This window comes from Apteryx rowi, unplaced genomic scaffold, assembly GCF_003343035.1.
Source record: "Apteryx rowi isolate R43461 unplaced genomic scaffold, aptRow1 scaffold_25, whole genome shotgun sequence".
In the NCBI taxonomy this organism is placed as follows: domain Eukaryota; kingdom Metazoa; phylum Chordata; class Aves; order Apterygiformes; family Apterygidae; genus Apteryx; species Apteryx rowi.
In genome coordinates this window covers 3,420,425-3,444,018 of record NW_020448863.1, presented here as the reverse complement: position 1 = coordinate 3,444,018, position 23,594 = coordinate 3,420,425, and the positions used below count along the sequence as shown (strand labels likewise).

Sequence of the window (23,594 nt, the reverse complement as noted above, 5' to 3'; positions counted from 1 at the left end):
TCCTGTGGCTTTCAAGCTTTTCCTGCCTTCCGTCCACCAAAAAAAGAAAAAGAAAAGAAAAAGAAGAAAAGGAGAGAAAAAGGAAACCACACACACACTCCTGCATACGCACGCACACACATGTACATAGAGGAAAAAAAAAAAGGGTAAGAAAGTTGTATGAGGTGCCAATCTGGAATGAAATGGATTTTTGAACAGACAGTCATATTTGGCACTGTCAGCAAAAGCTCATGGGTGGCCCTGTTTCTCTCTGAGTCTTAATGCCCTTTTACATGGGTCATTTAAAAACATCACCCAGAAAGTTCAGCTGTGTTGCTTTCGACATTATTTTCATAATACTGCTGAATGGACTCCATGGGGAGATTCTTTTCCCCTCACCCCAGTTTCATAAAACATTATACATTAAGGACGTTTTCCATTTGGCCTTCAAGTAGCATTTTTATGGTCCATGCAAATCCATAATTATTCTTCCCTTTAAAAAGGATCAACAGAAAACAGAGCCCTCTTTCTGGAGGGCATGAAAATTAAAAACTATTGGATCTCCCAAACCAACCCCTACAATCCTTAGGCAGCAGACTGGATTAAAGGGTCCTCACATTGTTCTAGCTGCATTCTCAGGACACCGCTTTTATGAAGAAACCAGAGCTGCAGAAATTCCTCCGGCATGGCATGGAATCCAGAATCGGGCAAGACATTGTCATAGTAGTGATGGCTAATAAACTTCCCGTGCAGGTCCACTGAGAAAGGCCAGAAGCCATAAATTGTTACTTCTTCACACAGGCCAAGGGCAGCACTGACTAGGAAAAGTCCCGTGGAAAGCCGTTTGGCATGGATACCTTTGCTCTTCCAGAACTTGCCAATGTCACGCAGGAAATTGGGGTTGGCAAAAAGCACCGTCTGCTTGGCACCGAAGTCCTCCAGGGTATAATAGACACGTAGGGAGGGTCCTGTCCCTGTCTTCATCGAGAAGGCTGGCATATAGATATAGCTGTGATTATACACTTTAACGCTGTCCACAAATGCCTTTCTAGACCAAAGCAGATTCTGGAACCTGTAAAACAACAAAGAAAAGCATGTTGCTCACATATAGGTTTTTCCACTCATGTCAGAATCCACCTAAAATCTGCTTTTCCTACACATACTTAAAATTAAGTGCAGGCTTCTCCCTAGCCCAGAGAAAGTCCAGACAAACTTCTCACTGTCTAACACTGCCTTTCTTCTAAAAACATAAACTCAAAGAGACTGTTGAAAACTATCTGGTACCCAGTTAAATCCAAAAACCAAAATGTTTCTGATTTCATCTTGTCAAAAAAACCCAAAGGAATACTGACAATTTTCCTGGAAATCAATAATTTTCAGTGACACTTTTTCTCCAAAATCCAACTTATTTTGGGGGGCACAGAAGTCTTTAAAAGCCACTTTGAAAGTCCACATTGTTCTTGTTTTTTAATGGTATACTAAAAAAGGACCCAAGCTACATTCTGAAGAAGCAATACTAAGAAATATTTAGATATGAATGCTGGTTTTATAAAACTTCCAACACATTTGTTTTTATTATGCCTTTATAGTGACTTACATCTGTGTTAGGTTATGCGACCATAGCAGTTGATTCTTATTCTGGAAGTGAGAGAAATCTCAAAGAACGTATTTCTTACAAACTAGTAAAACAGAAAGTTAATGAATTGTTTAAGATAAGTGGTACCACAAAAATTTAGTGACACGCACTAATGATACTCAGCTGATGTTTAACATGGTACAAGTTGCATGTTGAATAGGTTTAAGATTTGTTGATATTTGCAGTGTGTAAGTTAAAGCAGAGACCATTTGGCAGCTATGAAGAGGGCAATAAATAGGTACAGATTATTTCTCTACTATGATAGTCTTCTCATCTCTAGATATAAAAGTTGCATCAGGTTAAATTTGTTGCATCATTGTTAAATTGCTAATAGCCATTTACTAATGTCTATTTTATCCCTGACTTTAGACCTATATATTACTTCGAAAATAGTATTTTATCAAGAACATAACCTTTCCATGTCATACACTCCTGGAAATGACAAGATGAATGAGATATTTGGCAGGAAATTCTAGATGATTTACACAGTCCTTATATTTATTACATTGCATTAGATCCAACTGATATAGAGGTCAGTCACACGTAAAATCCAACACCTAAACCACAAACCTATTAAGTAACAGGAGTCACCTGCTTGTCCTAGGGTTATGGACTGAATTGGAGGATGCTTTTGCATGAGAAAATCACCATGATTTGCTTTTGAGAGTCTGCTATCTTTTTAGAGTCCAAGCAACCTTCACAGCACCTATACACTTCAGCATGCAGGCAAAGTCCATGACTTCAAAGGCCACTGTATTTCTGCATAGTCTTCACATTCACTCCTTTCCTACCAACTGGGTCACTCTTCCATACATGATTCCTAACATTTTCTCAGTTTGCAAATGTCTGTCTTGTCTTTGTTGCTCCAACCTCTCTCTCAGTTTCTTGCAGCTAAGGCACATGTATGTGTCATGACTGATTTCATAGTCATACAGCAGAGGAGTCAGAATGAGCAAGTTGAGACAGTAGCACTGGATTTTTTTTCCTTTCTCTGCCACAGGCAGAGAGATAGGTAAGAGAATATCTTTTTCAAAGGGATATGAAGAGATCAATTTTGTGCATAAACTTCTCGGAAACAACAGCAAGAATCACATGCACAGCAAGATACACAGATTTGAACATGATGCAATATGACCTGAAAAAGCACTGGATAAAATTTCAGGTGAAACAACTGCCAACAAAAAATACAGCTACAGCAACATCCAAAAGTCTCATGAACATGTGTAAGCTTCACTGAAGCCTTTGCTCCAGCAGAAAACTCAAAATATTCCAAGCAAGTTGAAAGATTTTGTTGACATTTTCAGAACACAGTCTTCGGTCTTTTGATTTGCTACAAGTTTCTTTCAAAATTTCCTTCAAGTCTTTTTAGAAAACATACACCAAAAAGACACTCAAAGAAAACTCATAGGAATGGTGAAATAAACCATTCTGTTCTGACTGGAACCAATTTGAATTCCCTGTAAATTGAAATTTGGTTTTAGGTATTTTGTTTCAAACTGACTTGAAATGAAAGCAAAGTGCATGTTTCTTTTTGGGTTAGGAGTTCTCCAACTGCTAACAGACTTTCAGTCCACAGGATTAGACTACAGATATTATGAAGCAAAAACCCTAAAATGAGCCAAATCTGGATCTTCTAACTGTTTTGCTCTACAGACCTGCTCCTACTACACCGTGCTATTTGCTAATAGCAAGCAGACAAAGCCACTGACATCCAAACAAGAAATCAATTCAATCTGAATATGCAAAATACAACAATAAATATCATTTCATAACTTATTAAATTTGGCATTTTTCTCTCTAGAAATAGCCAAGATACAGTTGTATGTAGCAGGTCAGCCAAGAGCAAAGTGCCCTGGCAGAATTTCATTGTCTAGCGGTACCTTCTTGTACAAGCCCTCTCACTTCATTACTATTAGACCTTCAACTAAGTGTTCCCCAAACGGTTCTTTACGGTTTTCTCTTCCTAAAGATTCCTGAAGGAGGACCACCTGCTGATCCTATATCTGATCATCAGGTATAGGAATTGGGACTCTTTATCTCGTACTATCAAAATTGTTCCATTTTGATTAGAACACAGTCACTAAGGAGGGAAAAATCTCTCGCTTAATACTTGCAATATTCACCTGGGAAATAAGAGTCTCAGTATCCAAACCCTGTTCTAAAGACTGTCTAATTGTTTATCAAGCTAGAGGAAGATCAGCAGCAGATTTTCAGAGCATCTCTCTCCCCATAACTTCGGGTATCCACTGGGAGATGTGCGTTCAAACTTCCTTTCACAGAAAGGGGAACCTGAACACACAGCTCCCACTGCCTTGACAGGATGGGAGTCCTTATACGTTGGATGAGGGGAAGACAGAGGCAGCTCCTCCTCTGACAGTGCAGGCAGCCAGTTTCATCATGTTCTTTCCCATTTACAGCTAATTAACAAATTTCAATTCATATGGCAAATAGATGTGTTTATTCTAAAACCGCGTTTTTCAGCAAATTTACTATTCACAGAAAAACATTACATGGTTCTAGGATGAATACATTAAAAATGCTCAGATGTGGTCACAGAGGGACAGGGACTGTCTCTGCATATTCATGTGCTATTGTTGCCACATCACATTTACATTTCATTTAGATTAATCCCCCCAAATGCCTTAGAAGTATGAAGAAGCACATGGCACTGCTATGATAATGCTGCATAGGAAGGACTTCACGCAGAAGGGATAGCATTTGTCATGTTATTGCAAATTGTCCTTCAGAAATATCACTTCCTGGAAACCAGTGCCTTATTCAAATGATCTGGATCACGGTGTCATTAGGCATCATGCCCAGTTCAACAGATGGGCATTATACAGGTGGCCAGGAGCCCGTGTAGAAGCATAAAATATGCTGATTACGGCTGGTCTGATGGCCTGAAACAGCCAAAAGGCTGCTGCCCATCCTGTGTTCCTCATGAGGGGAGATATTAGAAGCAAATGAAATTTTCTGTTCCCCGTTTGTAAAAACAGGAACCCTGGACAGCTTTCTGACATTTCACAGGCTGGCTAGAGGCTGAGAAACCTGGGGACAAACACTACCCAACAGCAAGTTTCTAGAAGTCATACTTGAAGCTTAAGTGTATCTCCCAATCCAGAAGGGAGTCCTGCAGGCAAAATCATTCCAGTTGTAGCTTTGGGAGGGATAATCCTTCCCAGAAGACTGTGAGGACACTACTCCATGCCTGACAGAAAGACCAGAAGATCTTTTCCTCAGCAGCTGATCAGCTCAGTAGCCCATGCATGAGTGTGAGGATATTGTTTCTTCCTGCTTGTCCTAGCATAAATGCTACTACCTTGGTACAGTCTGTGGGTCCAGATAGGCACCAAAACCTTCCCTCTTGCCAATCCTTGTATGGCTTTCTTTGAATAAGGAGCAGCTGGTACCTAGTTAGTGCTTGCCCCGACCTTACCTGTCTAGCTTTGAACTTTCTGGCACTCTCAACAGCACAACAGCTGTGTGGTTCCTCCCTACTCATGGAGCTTCAAAAGAAACCCATCAAATTATCCAGCCCCTCATGCAAGAGTGTGCCTCAGACCAGATTCTCTGTGCACCCCGTTCTGAGCAAGAAACAGCCAAACTGCATTCAGAATCATCCTTGGACCTTCTGCAGTCAAGCTTACACAAACAAGTTCATATGGTGGGTTCCCAGCATTTAGACAAAACTGGAGCTGGAATCTCCCAAGCCCTGAGCAGCTCCTGAAAAATTACAAGTGGTGCTAAGTAATTTGCAGTAAAGTCTCCCAGCACCCAGAGAGCAGCCCAGAGAGGCTACGAAGACTCAGAACGCCAGCAAAAGCAAATCAGCTTGTTCAGTCTGGGCATTTTGCTTCTGCTACCCTCACTAATGGACAGTGAGTGAATAATGCCATCAGCAACGTGTTTTTCCTGTCAGGTCCCATATGACAGATCAACCTAAAAAACACAGTCTTCAATGGGCATATGTAGGCATAACTGCACAGATATCAGAGAAATAAAATCCTTTATACCAGCTGTAGAGTTCTCTCAAATGCCATACTCCTCTACTTTCTCAGAGAGAATTATGCATCCAAGAGAAAACTGCTAGAGACAGTACATTGTCATGACAGTACAATCAAAGCCATAAGAGCATGAAATGTTTTGGGTTTTGTCTTTAATCTGTCTTYAATGTTCTTATTGATGTTCTCTAGCAGATTTTTGGGACAGAACTGCTCTCTGGTACTTAAGGATGACTTCCAGTAACCGCAAAGAACTTACTGGAGTGATATTGAGCTAACCCACTTGCAGCTAATAATGGCAGCATTTTCTTGCATCTCAGTTTCTCTTTGATCTCCCTAGAGAGTCACTATCTCATGCTTATGATGATATCCCAGTCACTTGCTGTGTTGGCATCTGCAAAGTCACAAGTTCAGCATTCTGGATTAATTGCAAGATGACTTACTGCAAAAAGAAAGATTGAATAATGAGGATAACAGCTCAGATGCCAAAGAAATAGTGTATTATTTCAAAATTAAGACAAGTACAGCTCAGGGGAATAAAGTACAAGGCATATAAAGACTTATGTATTTGTCTGTACAGCAAGGATAACTTTACAAAAATCATCTAGATAATTTAATGTCAGCATTAGTCAAGAATGATTTAGCAATTTGCTGCGGCTGTTGGAATAGGCTTACAGCTGGAGTCAGAACTGGTTGGCCTGCAACCACACATCTGAAACGTCATTGCTGTGACAGGAGTTTTACTGCACTGATTCCTCAGACCTGTGCCTTCAGCTAGCAATACCATTCTTAATCATTCATATGGCACATTTCTTGATTATGTGCCCCTTTGGGGCTTCTTTATCCACTGCTACTAAAATACAGACTGTGTCTGAATTAACAGTGTGCTAGCTTCCATGCACTTGTTTCTCCAAATAGGCACTTGTGGCATGCATTAGGTGCAAGGTAGACTATTCTACTTGTCTACAGAAGGAGCCAGAAATGAGCACTTAATATACTATAAATTCACACCCTTTCTTGTTTTATCCCAACTTCCAAGTTATAAACAAGTCATTRTTTACTTAGCCTGAGGAAACTTATCTTACTTAAGATTCAGTTATAATCTCAGTAGAGTCAATGGCAAAACCAACTCTGATTTCACTGTGAGTATGCTCAGAGCCTCGTGCAAAAAATACTCATGCAATATGCTTCAGAGTAATTCGAAATGGTATGAAGTAACATGATCTATCACAAAGACAACTCAGAGAGATCATTAAAATTACAGATGCCAAGCATTCTTCATCAATGCAGGAGTCTTTTATTGCTGTCGCAGGCCCCTAGCGCTTTGTCTAATCTCACTTGAAAACATTTCAGCACAAGTAATTCTCCCATGTACTGCGAGAACTCATAGCACTGATGGGGTGACACAATCCTCATCTTTTCCTTCCCTTTGCTCTTCTCCCTCCCCCCTGACCTGATTGCCCTTTATGGATCCAAAGAAAACAAATCTTCCATTCAGCCTCCCAGGGGACGTGCTCATTCTTCAGAGTACGGCCATCTCCAGGGCAATCTTTAGCTCTCTGCTTCTGCACAACTGCCAGCCTGCTGAGACCCCACACTGCCTCCTCTTTCTCTTGTTGACAAGGGCTTCCAGGCTCAAACAACTTGTGCTTTCCTCCAGTTTCTGGTCCCAAAGATTAAAGACAAATAAATTAGCTTGATTCTCCTTCTATACACCTTGTCAATGGCCCTTTCCAGGTCAAGGATTCTGTTCACTCCCATGACCAGCTCCAAAGACCCAAAAGCAAAGAAGCACTCTCTTTCCACAGGGACTGCAGACTACAACATCTTTCTCAGCCTCTCTCTCTCTTAATTACATGCTGTCCTTAACAAATGACCTTCAGAATAATTTAATGCACTTAGGAAGTCCAGTTAAACATTGGAGAGGTAAACTCTAAACCCCATGAAAAAACAGGCTCCCCTTATGACTGAATTCAGTATTAATTAGTTTTTTTTAACCTCCATCCATTACTGCTCTTATGCTGTCACACTGGGAATGCTATATATAGTGCCAAGGGAAAGCTGACTCTCCACTTTTCAACGGAACATAGAGCTATCCTATACACAGTAGTGATCTGAAAGCAATGGTACATTAAAATCAGTGTTCACTGGTATTTTGGGACCGTGCCTGTTCCCTACTCTGCCAACTCAAATTAGAATGTGTTTTTAATAGCTACTATTTCCAAAAGCAGCAGAGCTAAACATCAATTCTGTTATCTGACAGCTTGAATCTCAGCTTTCACAAGATGAGCTGTTCATCTTAGTTTGACTCTTTGAAGACTGTGGCTGCTAAAGTCACAGAAGTGGAAATAATATAAAAGCATAGGCAGAACAGCATGGTTGCAAACTACTTGTGTTGTCAAAATGCCTAGTATTTTTAAACCTTCTTAATACTGCCATAGCACTTGCAGCACAAAGTCTGGAGAATGGTAAGACAGACAACCAGTGAAATTAGCTAGAAAAAAGTCACAGAACTAAGTTCTATATCTTTATCATTTAATTTCACTGGACTGTATGCCAAGGTACTTACTGGGCCTGTGTGAAGAAACCTAATCAGATCATATATTTTCTCCAGTTTTAATGGGAAACAGAACTGCAACAAAAACTCAAATTCTATACTAAAGTCATTTCTGTTATCCCTCCCTTAAGTTATACAGAAATAAATTTGGCCTGTTCACTTTTGTTTCAGCTTTATATGATTCCAAAAAGATCTTAGGATTACCCAGTAAAAATACTGAAAATATAAACTTCATCAGATTACTTTTGATTAACACACATGTTCTCTGAGACTGTTTACTGTGTCTTTGGGACAGCAACCAAACAGGAAAAGACTGTCATGGACTTTTAAAAGACACTGCCATTTTCGCCTTTGAAGTCATCCCCTCCCAGGGAAATAACAGTGCAGCATTTCCTGCACTTCTAGGTCTTCCACCCACATATTGTCCAGATGCAGCACTGATAAATTGTGAGGTCTCAGGAGATCACTGCCTGCAATAGCATTGCAGCAAACTCAAAGCTAATAAAATTATGCTTTCCTGTCTGTTCATGCCGACCTTAAAACTTCAAATGCTTTGCAACCTAAATATAAAATGTATCAAATGTTTAGAACCATGAAAGACCTATTCATAGCTAAGAACACTTTCTGGCTGGTATACTTAACAGTAAACTAAGCCTTTTTCAATTTCACTTTAGTATCATGACCTCCCTAGTATATCAATAATTTGCAAATGTCAGTGAAGGTGACATTCAGCTATATCCTCTCTTCAACCTCTTAGAGCTCTTTCCAAAGAGAATTGAACGGGGAGAGAAAAACAGCAATGTTTGAACTGAAGGTGTTTTCTTTTTAAAGATGCTATGTGCTACTAAGTGTGTAAACTGAAAAGGAACTATGTAAAACAGTAGAACCTTTGGCAGGCATTATCACATAAAGTGCAAGCAGGACAGGCTGCCTTTTTTCAAGTGAGCACCTAAGAAATGTTTTGTTGTTGTTGTGTTTTTTTTTTTAATACAGTATATGGACCACTGGTGGTCTCTGAGGTCATGGCACATGGCCTGCACCTGGATTGTAGATCCATATTAAACAATGTAAACAACTAAAAGCTTGATAATAAAAACAGTTGTTCAGAGCCCACAGGAACACGGGGTGAATCTACAAAATTTAAAACATGGTAAAATAAATTCACATGACACTAAAATGTGCAAGAGGAGATCATTGTATTTTCTATATTAGCAGCTCCCTCTGGGCAACATCACCCTGTTTTGGCATCTGTAGGACAATAAGCATAACTAGTAGCCACCTAAATATATGCAGAAGAGGCGATAAACTGCCCTGGGCCTGCTAGGTCAGTGGTGCCCAGATATAAAGCTAAAAAGATGGAAAAAGAGAAGCAAACTTTGGCAGTTCGATGGACAAGGAAGTCCTTTCCAGTCAGTCCGTAGCATAAGAGTCCATGCCATCATTCAGATCACTGAAAATGAGCCAGGAGAATTCAAATCAGTCCGAGGAGTTGCAGCTATATCTTGTCTTTGGCTACAGACCACTGAAGTTTTGACAAGTTTTCAAAACGCCCCTTCTGTTGAAAAAGTCTTAACACTCCTCTAATACCAATTTACAGCAATATTTCTCAGGTCTTCTGCTGCTATTTAACTATGCTTCCTCTAGAAATGTTGGTAGATGCTTTCTCAAGGCTTTCAACAGACAGTGTTTGAGATGGGTTGAGTAGCTGTACACTGAATCTTCAGAAGAGCCTACCACCCATTTGTGCAACTCATTCATGGGCACCTAGGGAAGAGTAAGAACTCTAGGCAAGTATATTTGAACTCTCTCCACATAGAAATATTTGCAGCTGAGAGGATTTCCCAAGCCTGGTATACTTTGTCTATTAGTAACCCCAGTTAATTGTACTTCCACATATTTGTCTAACCTCTTAACCTCTGCATCCGTCTAACCAGTTATTTCACCATGACACTCCAGGACCTTCCCTCTTATGTCATGACCGCCTTGATTTCTTTCCCTTTGTCAAAAGCCTTTTGGAAATTCAAATAGACTTTATCAACTGGATATAGACCATCCTTGCCCATGTGCTTGTTGATCTGTTCAAAGAACTCCAAAAGTTTTAAAAGGAAAAATTTCCCTTGGAGTCAACCATGTTGAATCTTCACACATATTTATCCAAGTGTTCACTGTATATTACATATATAATATACTGTACTATATATAGTCTCTACCAATTTGGCCAGTACGGACATCAGGCTTAAAGGCCTAATATATCCTTGAACCATTTTGAAACATTGGTGCCTTATTTGACATCCTCCAGAGTTCAAGTACAAAAGCAGTTTTAAGTGAGGAGACACACTTCATAACCTAAATTTCAGAACTGGGTGAACACCATCCATCCTGCTGATATGTTCATGTCCAGCCTGTCTGTTTGTACCCTAAACTCTCTAATAGTTACTTCATTTTCAGCCTGCTAAGTCTCCCCATTCACACAGGGAATCTCCTCAGTTTCCTCCATAGTGTACAGAGTTGAAAATAATTCATACAGCTTCTCTGCAACGGCTATGTCTTCTCCGAGCATGTTTAAGGTGGCTGGAAATAAATGCTATTTGTTAGAATTCAAGTATATTCCTCAAAGGCAGTCAGTGAATCTTTACAGCCCTCTATGCACTGGCTGAACAAAATGGAACAAAACACTCAGCTCACCATTTCTCTTAGTTTCCAAATGCCAGAGAAGGGTCAGTGTTACTAGATCATATGCAAGCATTTTTTTAAAATGTGGTTGGTGTCCTTCCTGTGTCATACATTTAAAAGTGTTATGCCTCTCATTTTTAATAACACATTGTAACACAAAGGTTGTCCCACTGTCTCATATTCTTAAATACCAGCCAAGAAAATCTTTCTGTCTTTTCTTCGCTAACTCAAGGAACAGTCAATGAACAGCCAGAACAGGATGGAGCTTGACTTCAGAGAACCCTATTGCCAGGATGTTCACCTGGGCAATACAATCTCAGATTTCAGCAACGAGCTAGGAAGGCATTCAGTTAAAGCTAACTTTACTTGACATAAAGTATTCATTAAATCAGAAGAGAAGACAAAAAGAGAGCGACCATCTAAACTGGTGGGGGGGTCACCCACCTTTCAGACTCTGCCTGTTTAGTTATACAAATTCAAACTATTAATAGATGACACTGATAGCACCAGCCCAGACTACCCCTTTGGTTATGACTGCCTCCTACTAGATGAGAAACAGAGGTTTACATCTTCTCAGAGACAAAAGGAAGCTAACTTRGACCTACCACAACTTCAATAACTGAGCTGATCACTCACCTCTCACATAAAATATGGCCTCTATTTTGGCAGTTTTCTGAACCAAGCTCAATGTTGTTCAGCTGAAACAATCTGATTTTGTAAATGGCTTGGGGACAACTTAAACTATATTATCTGGAAGTTATAGTCAGCAAAAACATCCATCTAGCCCTAGCTTCATTTATTTTTATTTGACTTAGATCTTTGCACCATTCACTTCATGAAGGTACTAAAGCACTGTTGCAACAGGAGTTAGACTGAAGTGACCCACTGATATCACATGGGTTAGGTAGGAGATGGTAAGTGCTGTCCTGACAAGTGCTTGAAGCAATGGTCTAACTATAAACCCCTTTTTTTGTACTCCTTTGAGCTATCTTTTCTCTCAGAAACCCAAACAGCATTGGTTTTACAGGTGCTCACATACCAAGGACTAAGGAAAATGAGTTCCCATCTTCTACAAAATCAAGATTTCTTTCAAATCCAGACAGCACAAAGAATAAGCTGCTTTTCTTTAATGCTCAGAGCAATTAACACTGAAGTATAGTAGAAATTCTATCAAAGGACTTCTGACATTCACATTAATACTAAATGGCTTCCGCATGCTTTATGCTATTACAATAAACACCAAAGATGTGAACAAAGATTAAGCCATTATTTTAAACTATTACTGAATGATCAAAGGGGAATAAAAGCTATCCAATAGTGGTTTGTCTCCCTAAAGCAGCAGTAAACACATTACCTGAAAAAAAGCTACCATGAAGGTGCTTATCTTTGTCTGGACTTGAAACTCACTTTCTAGCTGAAGACTTAGCAATGTAGCCGAAGGATATTCTGGAGTAAGAAGGAAGGTACAGTATGATGTCTACAGCACAACTCAGACAGAGGAAAACAAAATGCCCTGAGGGCATCCATTTGATAAGGCTAAAGGATTTTACAGCTAAGGCCAGATCCTAGGTTTGAGAGTAGCTGTAAATGTTGATGCTGTCAGCAGCTTTGAAGAACACCAGGTTAGCCGTAAATCACACAGGACAAAGAGCAGCCACTGCTGTAATCCCATCCTGAGAATGATGCAGAAGCAGTTACACTTCCAGAAGGTTTTCAAATGCTGGGAGGATCATTCAGAGACCAGCTACTTTGGCTGTTAGACCTTTGCATCCCTAGTAGCATAGTACACATATCCCCCAAACAGCTAATCAAACACTAAGATTAATGGAATTTAGCCTTTTTGTTTTACAGACACAGGCCAGAATACTTCAAAGAGAGATGCTGCAACACTTGGGAGCTATTGCTGAAGTTTGCTTTATCCAGATAATGATTTTGAAAACAAATACACTTTTCAACAAGCAACACATTTTTATCTGACTTTGCTTCAAGGCCAACTCTCCCTTCCCTGATTGCCACTACTCCAATAAGCCACAGTGCATGTTCATGAAGACTTACAGCTGCTTTGTTTTGCCAAACCACCTTCCATGCTCCAGCAAATCTAGCCCTTTGACTGTAATACCAACAAGTTCTCCTCAAACTGGTACTGCTAGTTAGAAAATCAGACCTTTTCCTCCACCTCCCCTCACATTTGCATTTTTAATTTTAAAAAGAACAATCTGAGGAATGTCACATTTTAGAAGATTTCTCTATTTTGAAAAATACTCATAATGAAGTAGAAACATGATCATTACAGTCCTGTTTTGATATTTTAAATTGACATAGTTCCCCTTATTTCAAAGGATTTACACAAATTTTTATCAGATGAGTATACAGCTCAGTCTTTACTTATGAGATCTCATATGCTAGATATTTGAAGTTTGAGAAACCACCAGCACACTGTATTATTCAAGAAGCACGCTGTAAACATACTACTAAAGACAATGATATTATCTAGATGCAGAAGAGCATGGAGGCAATTCATTCAGCATAATCATTTGCATTCCTGAACCTGAAATGTTTAACGTACCAGAAGAAATGAGAGATGGCAGCAATTGTGTCAAAGCATGAAGTAAAAAAAAATAAGAGAGCGCACTGCAAAAATGTTCTGACAGAAAATCTCATATATTCTGTTCCAGCAGCTGTACCCAGTTCCATTCCTTGCTTAATGCAACTATGACTGCGGAGTCAAATTCATAAACAATTAGTGTATACTAGTTTGCCTAATGAATCTCCATTCAGAAAGGCCAGCGGCAAAATCAGTTTGGTCAATATATGCCAGCCAGTCCTCTGTTGTTGTTTTTTCTCAATACCATTCCCTGCAGTCTCAGGTGTTAAAGTGGTGCACGGGGCAGACGTCTGACCTAGTTCAGCTACAATATCCCACAGGTGTCTCAGGATAGCACAGCAGTGGTTTCTTTTTCAAGACAACCTACCTTCAGGTGTTTGCATACAACTCCTTTGTAGATAGTAATATGAACAGATTTCCCCAAAGGACAGAGGAACTAAGACATGTCTAGGAACAAAGAACTGGAAGGGATCACCTAGACTTAGTGTTCCTGCTGCAGTAGGGCCAGCAATCTGCTGTAGGCTTTTTGGCTGAGCTGAGACTCCAGAAAGCAACCCAAGGAGAAGCCTTGGAGGACACCCAAGCTCCAGTTCTCAGCTCCCCCCCCAAATGGTCCCAAACTTAGCAGTCTCAGTTAGACTTTATGCATACTTTTTGTTTGGTTCAGCTCTGTACCACTTAGCACCCATTTGGTTCAGACCTGCACAAACTGAGACATTCAAAGTCAAACATAGAGGAAACTGCCTGCAACACTACTGTCCAAGCCTTGTTCAAAAAATCCAGGTACCTGCAAGAGCACCAGGAACCTGTGCAAGCATCCATTTTCATGACAACCGTTTTGTCTAGCCGTACCTAATAGCTGCTGGAGAAACAGTGCTGTAATACAGTGAAATTCACTGTCTCTGTTAAAGGCCCTGGAAGCAAGTAAAATGCTGGATTCCTCATCATTCACATCATTTAACTGCATGAGCTCGCCCACTGGTGCTGCTTCAGACGCTTCAGCTAGTTCTCTCCAAGGCAAACACACTAGCGACACTCAATCAATGCGCTTGTGCAAGCCGGTCTGTGCCGCCTGGCATTGGAGCTGGGGATTGGGCCCTGTCCCTCTGATATACCAATGTAGACACAGCCGCTGGCCATCAGATAAGGAAGTACACCAGCGCAGTGCAATAGAGGTGAAGAACAACCTGTGTTTTGGCGCTTGCATGAGCCACATCTGGGACTGCAATGGGGAATCTGTGGCAGCACAGTGGGGGGCAGCCGAGGACCTGTCCTTATACCTGGTTTTACTAGCCAGGAACAAGCAATGGGGGTTTCGGTGACGCCTATACAGGCCAGTCCAGGATCGTACTCAGAGAGTTAAAGCCAAGCCCTGATCCCTTTGCTGCTGCCATGCCCACACCAGTAAGACTCAAGCTAGTGGAGGCTGCGATCACGCGCAGGCAGAGTGTATCCAGGGCAGTGCCCCACACTGCCCTCCTGCCAGGCTTACATCCAAAATCAGGAGTAACCTTTGTGCTCCACATAGTGCCTCCAGGAACCGCCGAGGGACAGGCCACCAAGGCTGGGAAGGGGCAGAGCACGAGTCTCCCTCAGGCTGTACTGGACCATGTTGTGCTCAGGCCATAGGAAGGACAAGAAACAAGTGCCTCGCTTTGAAGGATCACAGTAAGGGATTCCCATACTCTCACAGAAGGGGATATAATATCCTTTACTGTACAATCTGTGCACTGTCCACCTTTTTTACTTTGTTTTTCTGAGTATGGAGCTATATTCTTTCACATGCTCACAACTTCCATACGTGTACATTCTCCCACTTAAAATACCCTGCTTGTCATCTTCCTGAATTTCCTTTCCTTTGGGAAAGTTCATGAAGGATGTGAGCAGGCATCTTCTGATTTGCTGCCCTGAATCATGAAAAACCCCTCAACTTTCTTCCACAACAACATTTTGGAATTTCACAATATGATGTACTTTGTGATATATATGTGATAGATCAGTAGCCCCTACCTGCCACACAGAAACCTCACTAGGGAAATAATTCTTTGCCATGTTTGAAAACCATTGATGATAAACAACAAACTGCTAGRGGAGTTTGGAACTCACAGTAAAATAAAAAAGTTATGTTACCATTATACACTTCTAAGTATATAGCAATATTTTTTAAAATCTTCCTGGTTTAGAAAGCTCCCTGTTTGCATTTTCTCTACTGTCAGCCTTGATAATTCACAACTAAACCATAATTTACCAAGAARCCCAGTGCATAAGAATAGTTTAATATATACAATAACGGAACAAGTAATTTTCTCATTTTGCTTCATACAAATCCAGATATTTCAGTGGCATAAAAACTTTAAGCATCTGCACTGCTATTTATTTGTTAGGTGGAAGATTACTGGCCACAGTTAGTGAAGTAAATATTAACTAAGAGCTCGACTAAAGCTAAACACACAATTTTGGTAAGTCCTTTTCAGTTACTACACTAAGAGAATTCTCCCGGTGCCCCTCATGCCAGTAAATGACTATTTAAGTAAATAAAAACTGCTTTACCTKTTTTTCCACCCAACTCTGCTACTGCTACTAGAATGAAATGTTCGGATTCAAATTCCACCTTTAATCCATTCTGGAGAAATTCTTCCTCCATAAGAATCACATTATTCTCTGCTCTGTTAAATTGTGCTATACACACTGACAGTTTGATTTTCTTCAGCCTGCTTTATCTTCCAAAAGTACCATTTGCTTCTATCTCAATGGAATGACAGCTTTTGGCAGATTTCTGTTTCCTCTTCCAACAGACCAGCTATTGCGGAAAAAAGATGAAACCAAGATGAAAAATTTCAGCAAATCAGCCTGAATGTTTAACCTAGCGAAGTGCTCCATATATCTTGAAAATCACCATGCTCCCACTATTTACACATTCCAATCAGAAATTAAAGGAGAATCTCTCTTAAAGAAAAAGGAAAGGAGGCAGGAGGGTAGAAAGAAGGTGTTAGGGTGGTACATCTCTCATTTAACTAACTATGTAGAAGTTCTTGTCTGTAATATATTCCAGATGGCCAGATGGCAGAAAACTGCCATGAAAAACTGATTAAAACAAACTTCCTCTAAAACAGAATGGCTGAACTTAGTAAAACAGCAGTTTGTGCTACTATTTGCTGTGTCATCCAAATAAGTCAGAACTAATCTCAACCATTCAGCTTTTCCCCAAAAGCTCCACATGATAGAAACTCAACCTATAAATTTGAGCTTGTCTAACTTAGCTGGGGAGACTCATGGAAAGGAATACTACTCCTTTACTCTTACAATCAAGTGCTTTTGTTGGTAAAAAATGTAAAGACAAAATCAGCTTCATTTAGCTAACAAGAAATCCACAATGGATTCATAAGCTTAAAAATTCAAGTTCTACCCGAAAAGCATGTGTAAAAATGATAATTCATTATTTCTGTAGATATAACTACTCTCCTTGAGAACAAAAGTAACTTTCTGTTGCTTTTTCTTCCTGTTTGTTTTGAGAAGCCAGGAAAGATCGGGAGTAAGCTGAGTTTTCTAACGTCTCATGTATCATCAGTTGAGTACTTGGTAAGGATTTTGCCCACCTCCCATTTTGACATTTCTGAGCTATGGATCAGAGCTCAGCTGAAATTTATTATGCTTCCTGCAGAGTACCCAAAGAGGAAAAAGACAAGATTGCCAACATTTTTAAATCATTCTCCATGTGCTGGAGATTGCAGGATGCTTTCCTCAAAGGATTTTTCAATTTCCTACTGTGCTGAAGCACTGAAAGAATCTAATGGGCTAAGACAGGATACATGATTTGAAAGACAGGATTAAGCACGTATGAATTCCATCTGCACTTGTACTAAATCTGGATGGGTACCATCAAGGCAGAGAAAAACTAAGAACCCTGGAGGTTAGTTTGAGTGAAAAATGAAAAGGAAACCATTCATCATGAACTTTGTGTTTAGAGGAACAGACAGGGATTTTCATTCTTGGTAGAAAGTATTTATTTCAAAATATTCTGGGCTCTAACCTCATTTCCGATGCATACTTCCCTTAGCATTCTTTCCCCTCACATTAGTCCTTTAGAGGTTTTTGTTTAGACCTTTGGTTATCTTAGTGAACATAAAATATTACTTCCTCTTTCTACTCCAATCTACTTTTTTCAGCTGCTGCCTCTTTTTTTCCGGTGTCGTTGGAACTATTGCATGAATCTTCCTACCCTGACTGTGCTCCCCTCCCTTTTAATATATATCCATATGGATATATATTCCAAATACTCCTTCAATAAACACCTCAGCAAGCAATTTCATACTATTTTCTTCTTTAAAATTTATATTAAGAAAAGATACTACAGGCTTTTATTTCTTTTAAAACTTGCCTTTTAGTTCCTGGACAAACAGAAAAATACTTTTATCACCTGTGAGGAAAAAAAAAGAATAAAACGTTTTGGAATATTTTATTCAACCTAGTACAAAATGCATTGTCTGAATATGTTACCCAGCATCTCACACTTATTTATAGTTGAATCTTCCATACATCCTGCAGAGGGACCTTTTGATGTTAAGACACAAAATCGTTTCCTAACCTTAGTTCTCCTATCTTCCTCTTTTTGTGTTCGTTCTTGGATCTCTTCTTTTTTTATGCTTGTTTCTGGACCTTTTGTTATTCTGGTTGCCAACCACTTAGAAAATGTCAAAATGGAGTACTTCTTTATTAGATAAACTACTACTGAACTGGCAAGAACTTGTAAACAGTTTTGGAAGGAATTTGCAAAAAATGTAAAAACTTGCATTTTTCAGTGAATAAATTATTCATCCAAAAAATGCACCCCAGGGTTATCAATAGGCCCACCATCAAGACACGGGAGCTGTTTATAATTGAAGAAATGTGCCAAGTGAAATGGCCAGTTATGGATCCAAACCCTATCTCCTGTACTGAGTAGGGGGATAATAATCCAGGTACTGGAAATCCTTCTAAGGCAGCTACATTCAAAATTATGTTCATGACATATTCATACTTTATAACCAGTAGTGTCAGAAAGACATCGTTTCCCCCATGAATGATGAACACAGCTTCAGAGTTCAGATCAAAATCGGGCCTTCATCTTTTGTCCTTGTCTACCCATCCTCTTAAAATCAAGAACATTACAGTAAAATAAAACAAAAGTGGCTTTAAGTCCAAAGACACTGGACAGGGACCGCCACAGAAGAGCACTGGACTAAGAAAATTAGAGCAGGACTGAGCAGAACCAGCTCAGTGATTTGGACGCAGCAGGCCAAGCAGTCCTACTCCGGGTGCAGACAGCAGGAGGAAAGCACTCTCCAAAACAAAACAGCGCTGCCCTAAATAGACAGCAGCCCTTCAGCCCGTGCACAGCGGGTGTTTGTGAGGACGGGTAAGGAGGAGTCAGGCCAGCAAGACATGCTGTAGGGGCAGCAGGCTTCCCTGCAGACCTTTGCAAGTCTCCTGACATGTGCAGACCAGAGGCAGAAACTGTATGCAAACTCAAAGCACCTTTAAAAAAGGAGCTGTTGGAATTTGAGGAAGCAAGAGGATGGGAAACATTTTAGATAACAGCTAGGAAACATTTTAGATAATGGCTGTCTCTGGTGCAAATGATATGCACATCTGTGATGGACAGGATATGGCCAAGGACTGTTAGTGAGCGAGCAGGCATCGTAGCCCCAGCATTGCCGATCCCAGCTGCAGTCTCAACCCTGCTCTCTGCATGGCAGACAGCCATCGTCTTCCTCTTCTCAAGAATATTGCATCTTCCCTGTGACCGAGGCAGAAAGCACTGTATAAGAACCACATTTCACCAGCTCAGACAGAGAAAGCTATAATGAGACCAAGGGAAAATGGCCAGCTGCATATGTTAAAATGCATGTGGAAACAAATAGCACAGTGACAGAGAAGCATGGAAAATGCCCTGTCGTGTTCTGAAAACAGATGCCACAGAAAAAAATGGACACAACAACTTCCTTCAGACCAAAGGGTTTGATCCCACTCTCAGACAGCCCAAAGGGAAAATTCCTGTAGCATACAGGAACACATTGCATAAATCAAATATAGGTAAAAATTCTGTGGAAAGTGAAGTTATTGTCACTTGACAAAAGTGGACTATTATCCACCTGTATCACTGTCACACCAAGAAATTCACAGGGATGAAGTTATCTAAACTTGACAAGGATTAATTCAATATCATCCTGAGACATATATCCCAGGTGAATGTACTTTTGAGATGATAAGTATCAGCCCAGCTTGAGAGATGGCATTTATCCTCGTAAATTTAAGAGATGATGGATAGGTATATTATGTACCAACAGCACAGGCTGAGCATGTTATGACAAGCAATCTGCTTGCCAGCAAAGAATAATGCCTCCTCTAATGCTAGGATCTTAAACAGAATGAGCTGGTTAGACAACAGAATTATTGAAAATGACTAAAAGTCTGCCAGTGCAAACACTGACTGCATGCAAATCCCTGCGCTGTACCTAAATTGCTGAGATTGCACCTAGTATTGAAAGATTTTATGATTTGACATAGTTGCATCCTACTAATTCAGGACTATGGAACTGTATTGTGAAAAAAAGAACAATGGACCAAACTCTCTCTATCTGCCTGAGTAACTCTGCTTATGTCATGTCTGACTTCAGTGGAGTTACTCTAGATTTTTTCTCATTCGGATACAATTAGTCCATCAGCAGCATTTTGAAACATGCACACTGTCACAGGAAGGAGTAAAGGACAAGAAGAGATGAGGAATCTCTGGGACCTTATCCAAGCCTTTTGGACTCAATGACACAACCCCTGAAGAACGGCCACTTTAAAAGTCCTACACCTTTATCTACTTAGACACAGAAAAAAATATTGGAAGGATGTGTGCGGAGATGCATGTCATGCAGAAGGCAACAGGAATGATGAAAACAAGCAATTCCACCATGAGTGCTGTGAAATAAACACTGCAGCTGCAACTGCTGAGAAAAACAAAGCCCCATCAGCACAGTCTGAAGACTTGGTTGTGCAGCACAAGTGCAGGTGGTCAAAGACCAGGTGTAACAGTATTCTACAGTTTTTAATCCTCAAGGCAATGTCTTCCACAGCAGATGGCTGATCCTCTTGGTTTTTCATTGTTAACACACGGCTTGATCTTTTTAACACACTGTTCTCACTGCGCAAGAAATCACGCCATGCAAAATTATGTCTACCTTGGAGCACTTTGAGTATGTTATGAATTGAGGTTGCAGCACAGACTAATATCAGCTAGAGGATGCAGATTATTTAAATTGCTAATTATGCCTTTGTTGCAAAGTTGGGGGTGGAATATAATGAGACAAGCAGAAGGCAAAGATGGAAAGGATGCAAAGGTTATATAGACCACCTAGAAACAGGCTGAGGTCAGAGACAGAGAAAAGATGCTCTGAGAGATGCAGCATAAAAGCAGGGTGAGCAGCTTCCCAATAAAACATCAAAAAGCAATGATGTGGAAATAAATTATTAAAACTAGTGATGTGCAAATGAAAAGGGAGTCACAGGCTGAGTTCAGCTAGTGAGAGGGTGAGAAAGACAAAGGTGACCTAAAAGCACACAGGTTTATGTACAAGTATAAACACCTTTCAAAATCTTTCCATTGACTCCTCTTGGCTATGGTTCCTGCCCAAAGGTCCCAGATGTTTCAGGGCTTATCTGGACCTTTACATGGTTTGCCCACAGCTATTGAGCAAATTCTTTTATCTCCTTCCTAGCTCCTATAAACACTAATCTGGACCCTGAAGGCCACCATCGTCCCCATAAATTATATGCTGGCACAACACGGAGTAGTCAGTTCCATGATTCAGAAGCTTCCTATTTCATTAAACAGAATCATAGGACCAGTCAGCTGACAGCAAGTACTTGTGCCTGTAATTCTACAAATACTGTTCATAATAAATTAAGGTATCACCCTCTCTTTCTCTAGTTTTGTCACTACTRTCAACCTCAATAGGCAAGCAGTATGTCCCCAACATAGTCCCTTCAATGAAAAAGTTACAGTTTAAGAAGGAAAACCAAGCACCCACTTATAAACACCATTGAGACACCAAGCAATACAGAAAAACATGTAACTTATACAGCTATAACTAAAACTCCGCAGAACAGGTGACGCTTTATGTCTTTTTATAGTCCTTCAGTGACACAGTAAAAACAAAAGCCCAGGCAGTGATTTCACCAACAAATTAAACCTGCCAAAATATTGCAGCTACAGGGACATGTAAAAAAAATTGTCTTTCGGAAGACTTTGCAAAGGGTTCTTTATACCAGAGCTTCTCCAACAGTTCAAGTTTGTAGTGTTACAGCAGCATTCAAATTAGTACATTGAGACCCCAGCGGTAGGTTAGGCTGCCAGGTCTCTATCCTTACCTCAGCATTAAATCGTGGCTTTCCTCTAAAGGATCAACACATAGCATACCTAACTTTATTAGATTGCAAGGCGGAGTTGTAACATCCTGCTACTCTGTGGGCTATAAAATTAGATCTGGGACATTTTCTGTCTCTCAGCTAGCACAAATTACACTGCCTTATCAAAATTAGTTAAGTGCCACAAATGGTAGACTGAAGCCGTATGATTTGAAACAGGTAATGTCTGCTCCTTCATAGCCTTCATAAGAGAAGTTATAAGTACTTTATTGTTTACAAAGGGATTGTCATAGAATTAAAGCAGAGGACTATGAGTCTCACTCATACTGATCTCATTGCAGGAGTTACTACCTCATACTTATCAGTGTGCTAAAACTGCTTTACAAACAGTTCTGGGTTGTCTTCAGGCAGCTCAAAATGGGCTGGAAAAATGCCTGCACCCTATCAAGGCATAATCAGGTTCAAAACCTCCATAAAGTTTAATATTCTTCTCCTTTTAATTGGATATTTAGTTGGTAAAAAAGCATGAAACTTTAAAAGGTTTTAAATTCATGACATACATGGTTCAGGTTTGAGCTTTTTTTTTAATTCAATGGTCACTTTGAAAAATATGATATACCTATAGAGAGTGTGAGATAGTTTTTCCTTAAAATAATTTTTTAAAGATATGATGCATTGGTTTCAGGTTAATTATAAAGGAGTTCAAGCCTGCTCATACACATTATATACTTTATAGCTCACCTGCCTTAACTCAAATTGTGCTGTTCTTCCACAGATGGAAGAGATTTCTATACATTGTAACATTTAAAATATTCTCTAAAAGGGCAAAAGAAGGTAAGGCAAAGCTGGTATAAGCTGTTCTGGGAAGCTGTGACAGTTTTACCCCAGCTGTAGAGCTGCTGTGTGCGTGCATCTTTGTTCCCGTGCTTGCATATGCGCCCATCTGTGCTAATGTGGCTTAATGATTACAAATGGGGATCCGGGTCAGCTTGTGTTGTTACATATTCTCTATTTCCATTAATCTCTTTGAGACTGAGAGGGGGGAAAGAAGAGAGAAGGGAAGGAAAGAAATCCATGGCACATTGTGGGACACACTCAGCTCTTCAGAGAAGCAGACCAAACGCACACCGTGAATACACACTCCCAGGGAGGAGCATGGTATTTTAAACACCGTACAGTATGAGAAAGAGGAAAAGGGTAACCAGCCAAGCTCCGCTGGGAAGCTGCTTGCAAATGGAAGGTAATGAGAGTGACTGACAGGTTGTCTCCAAAGGCAGTGACAGGACTAGTGGAATGGCAAACAAAGCAGAATTGTTTTTGTGTGGGCTAACAGACAGCTGATGGGTTCATGTCACTGCTTTTAGCTATTGATCTGAAAGGCGGAAACAAGGGGGAGGGGGGGAGAATTGGACTGCATCCAGCTGCTTCTGATGTGAAATGAAGGAGACACACCTGTAATTTTTCATACATTTTGCCACCCAAAAAGAGTGGCTGTTTAGTAGAGCCAGGCAGCTCCTGTTGACAGTGGAGCTTAACAAGGCCTAAATACAGCCATCAGAGCTGCTCCTGAAGACGCCCAACTTCCCTTACAACATATACGATAGGAGCCAGAGCTGCAAGTTCAGAGAGCGGTTTACCTAATCTACCTCATTCATGCCAGAGGAAAACCAAAAAAACAACCAAACAAAATAAAACACAACAGAAGAAGAGCGACTGACTCCCGGTCAGTACTGCAGAGCAGTTTCTAAA

The 23,594-nt window shown here is 40.3% G+C and overlaps 1 protein-coding gene across 1 annotated transcript in view; it reads right to left on the bottom strand.

The window, feature by feature from the left end:
* Positions 1 to 376: 376 nt before the first annotated feature.
* The window catches only part of ST8SIA1 (ST8 alpha-N-acetyl-neuraminide alpha-2,8-sialyltransferase 1), a 119,557-nt gene continuing 96,339 nt past the window's right edge, over positions 377 to 23,594 (bottom strand). Inside the window, exon 5 of the mRNA XM_026066927.1 lies at positions 377 to 1,051. Within this exon, the coding sequence (XP_025922712.1) occupies positions 565 to 1,051 (487 nt within the window). The 3' untranslated portion in view covers positions 377 to 564. The remainder of the gene's footprint in view (positions 1,052 to 23,594) is intronic.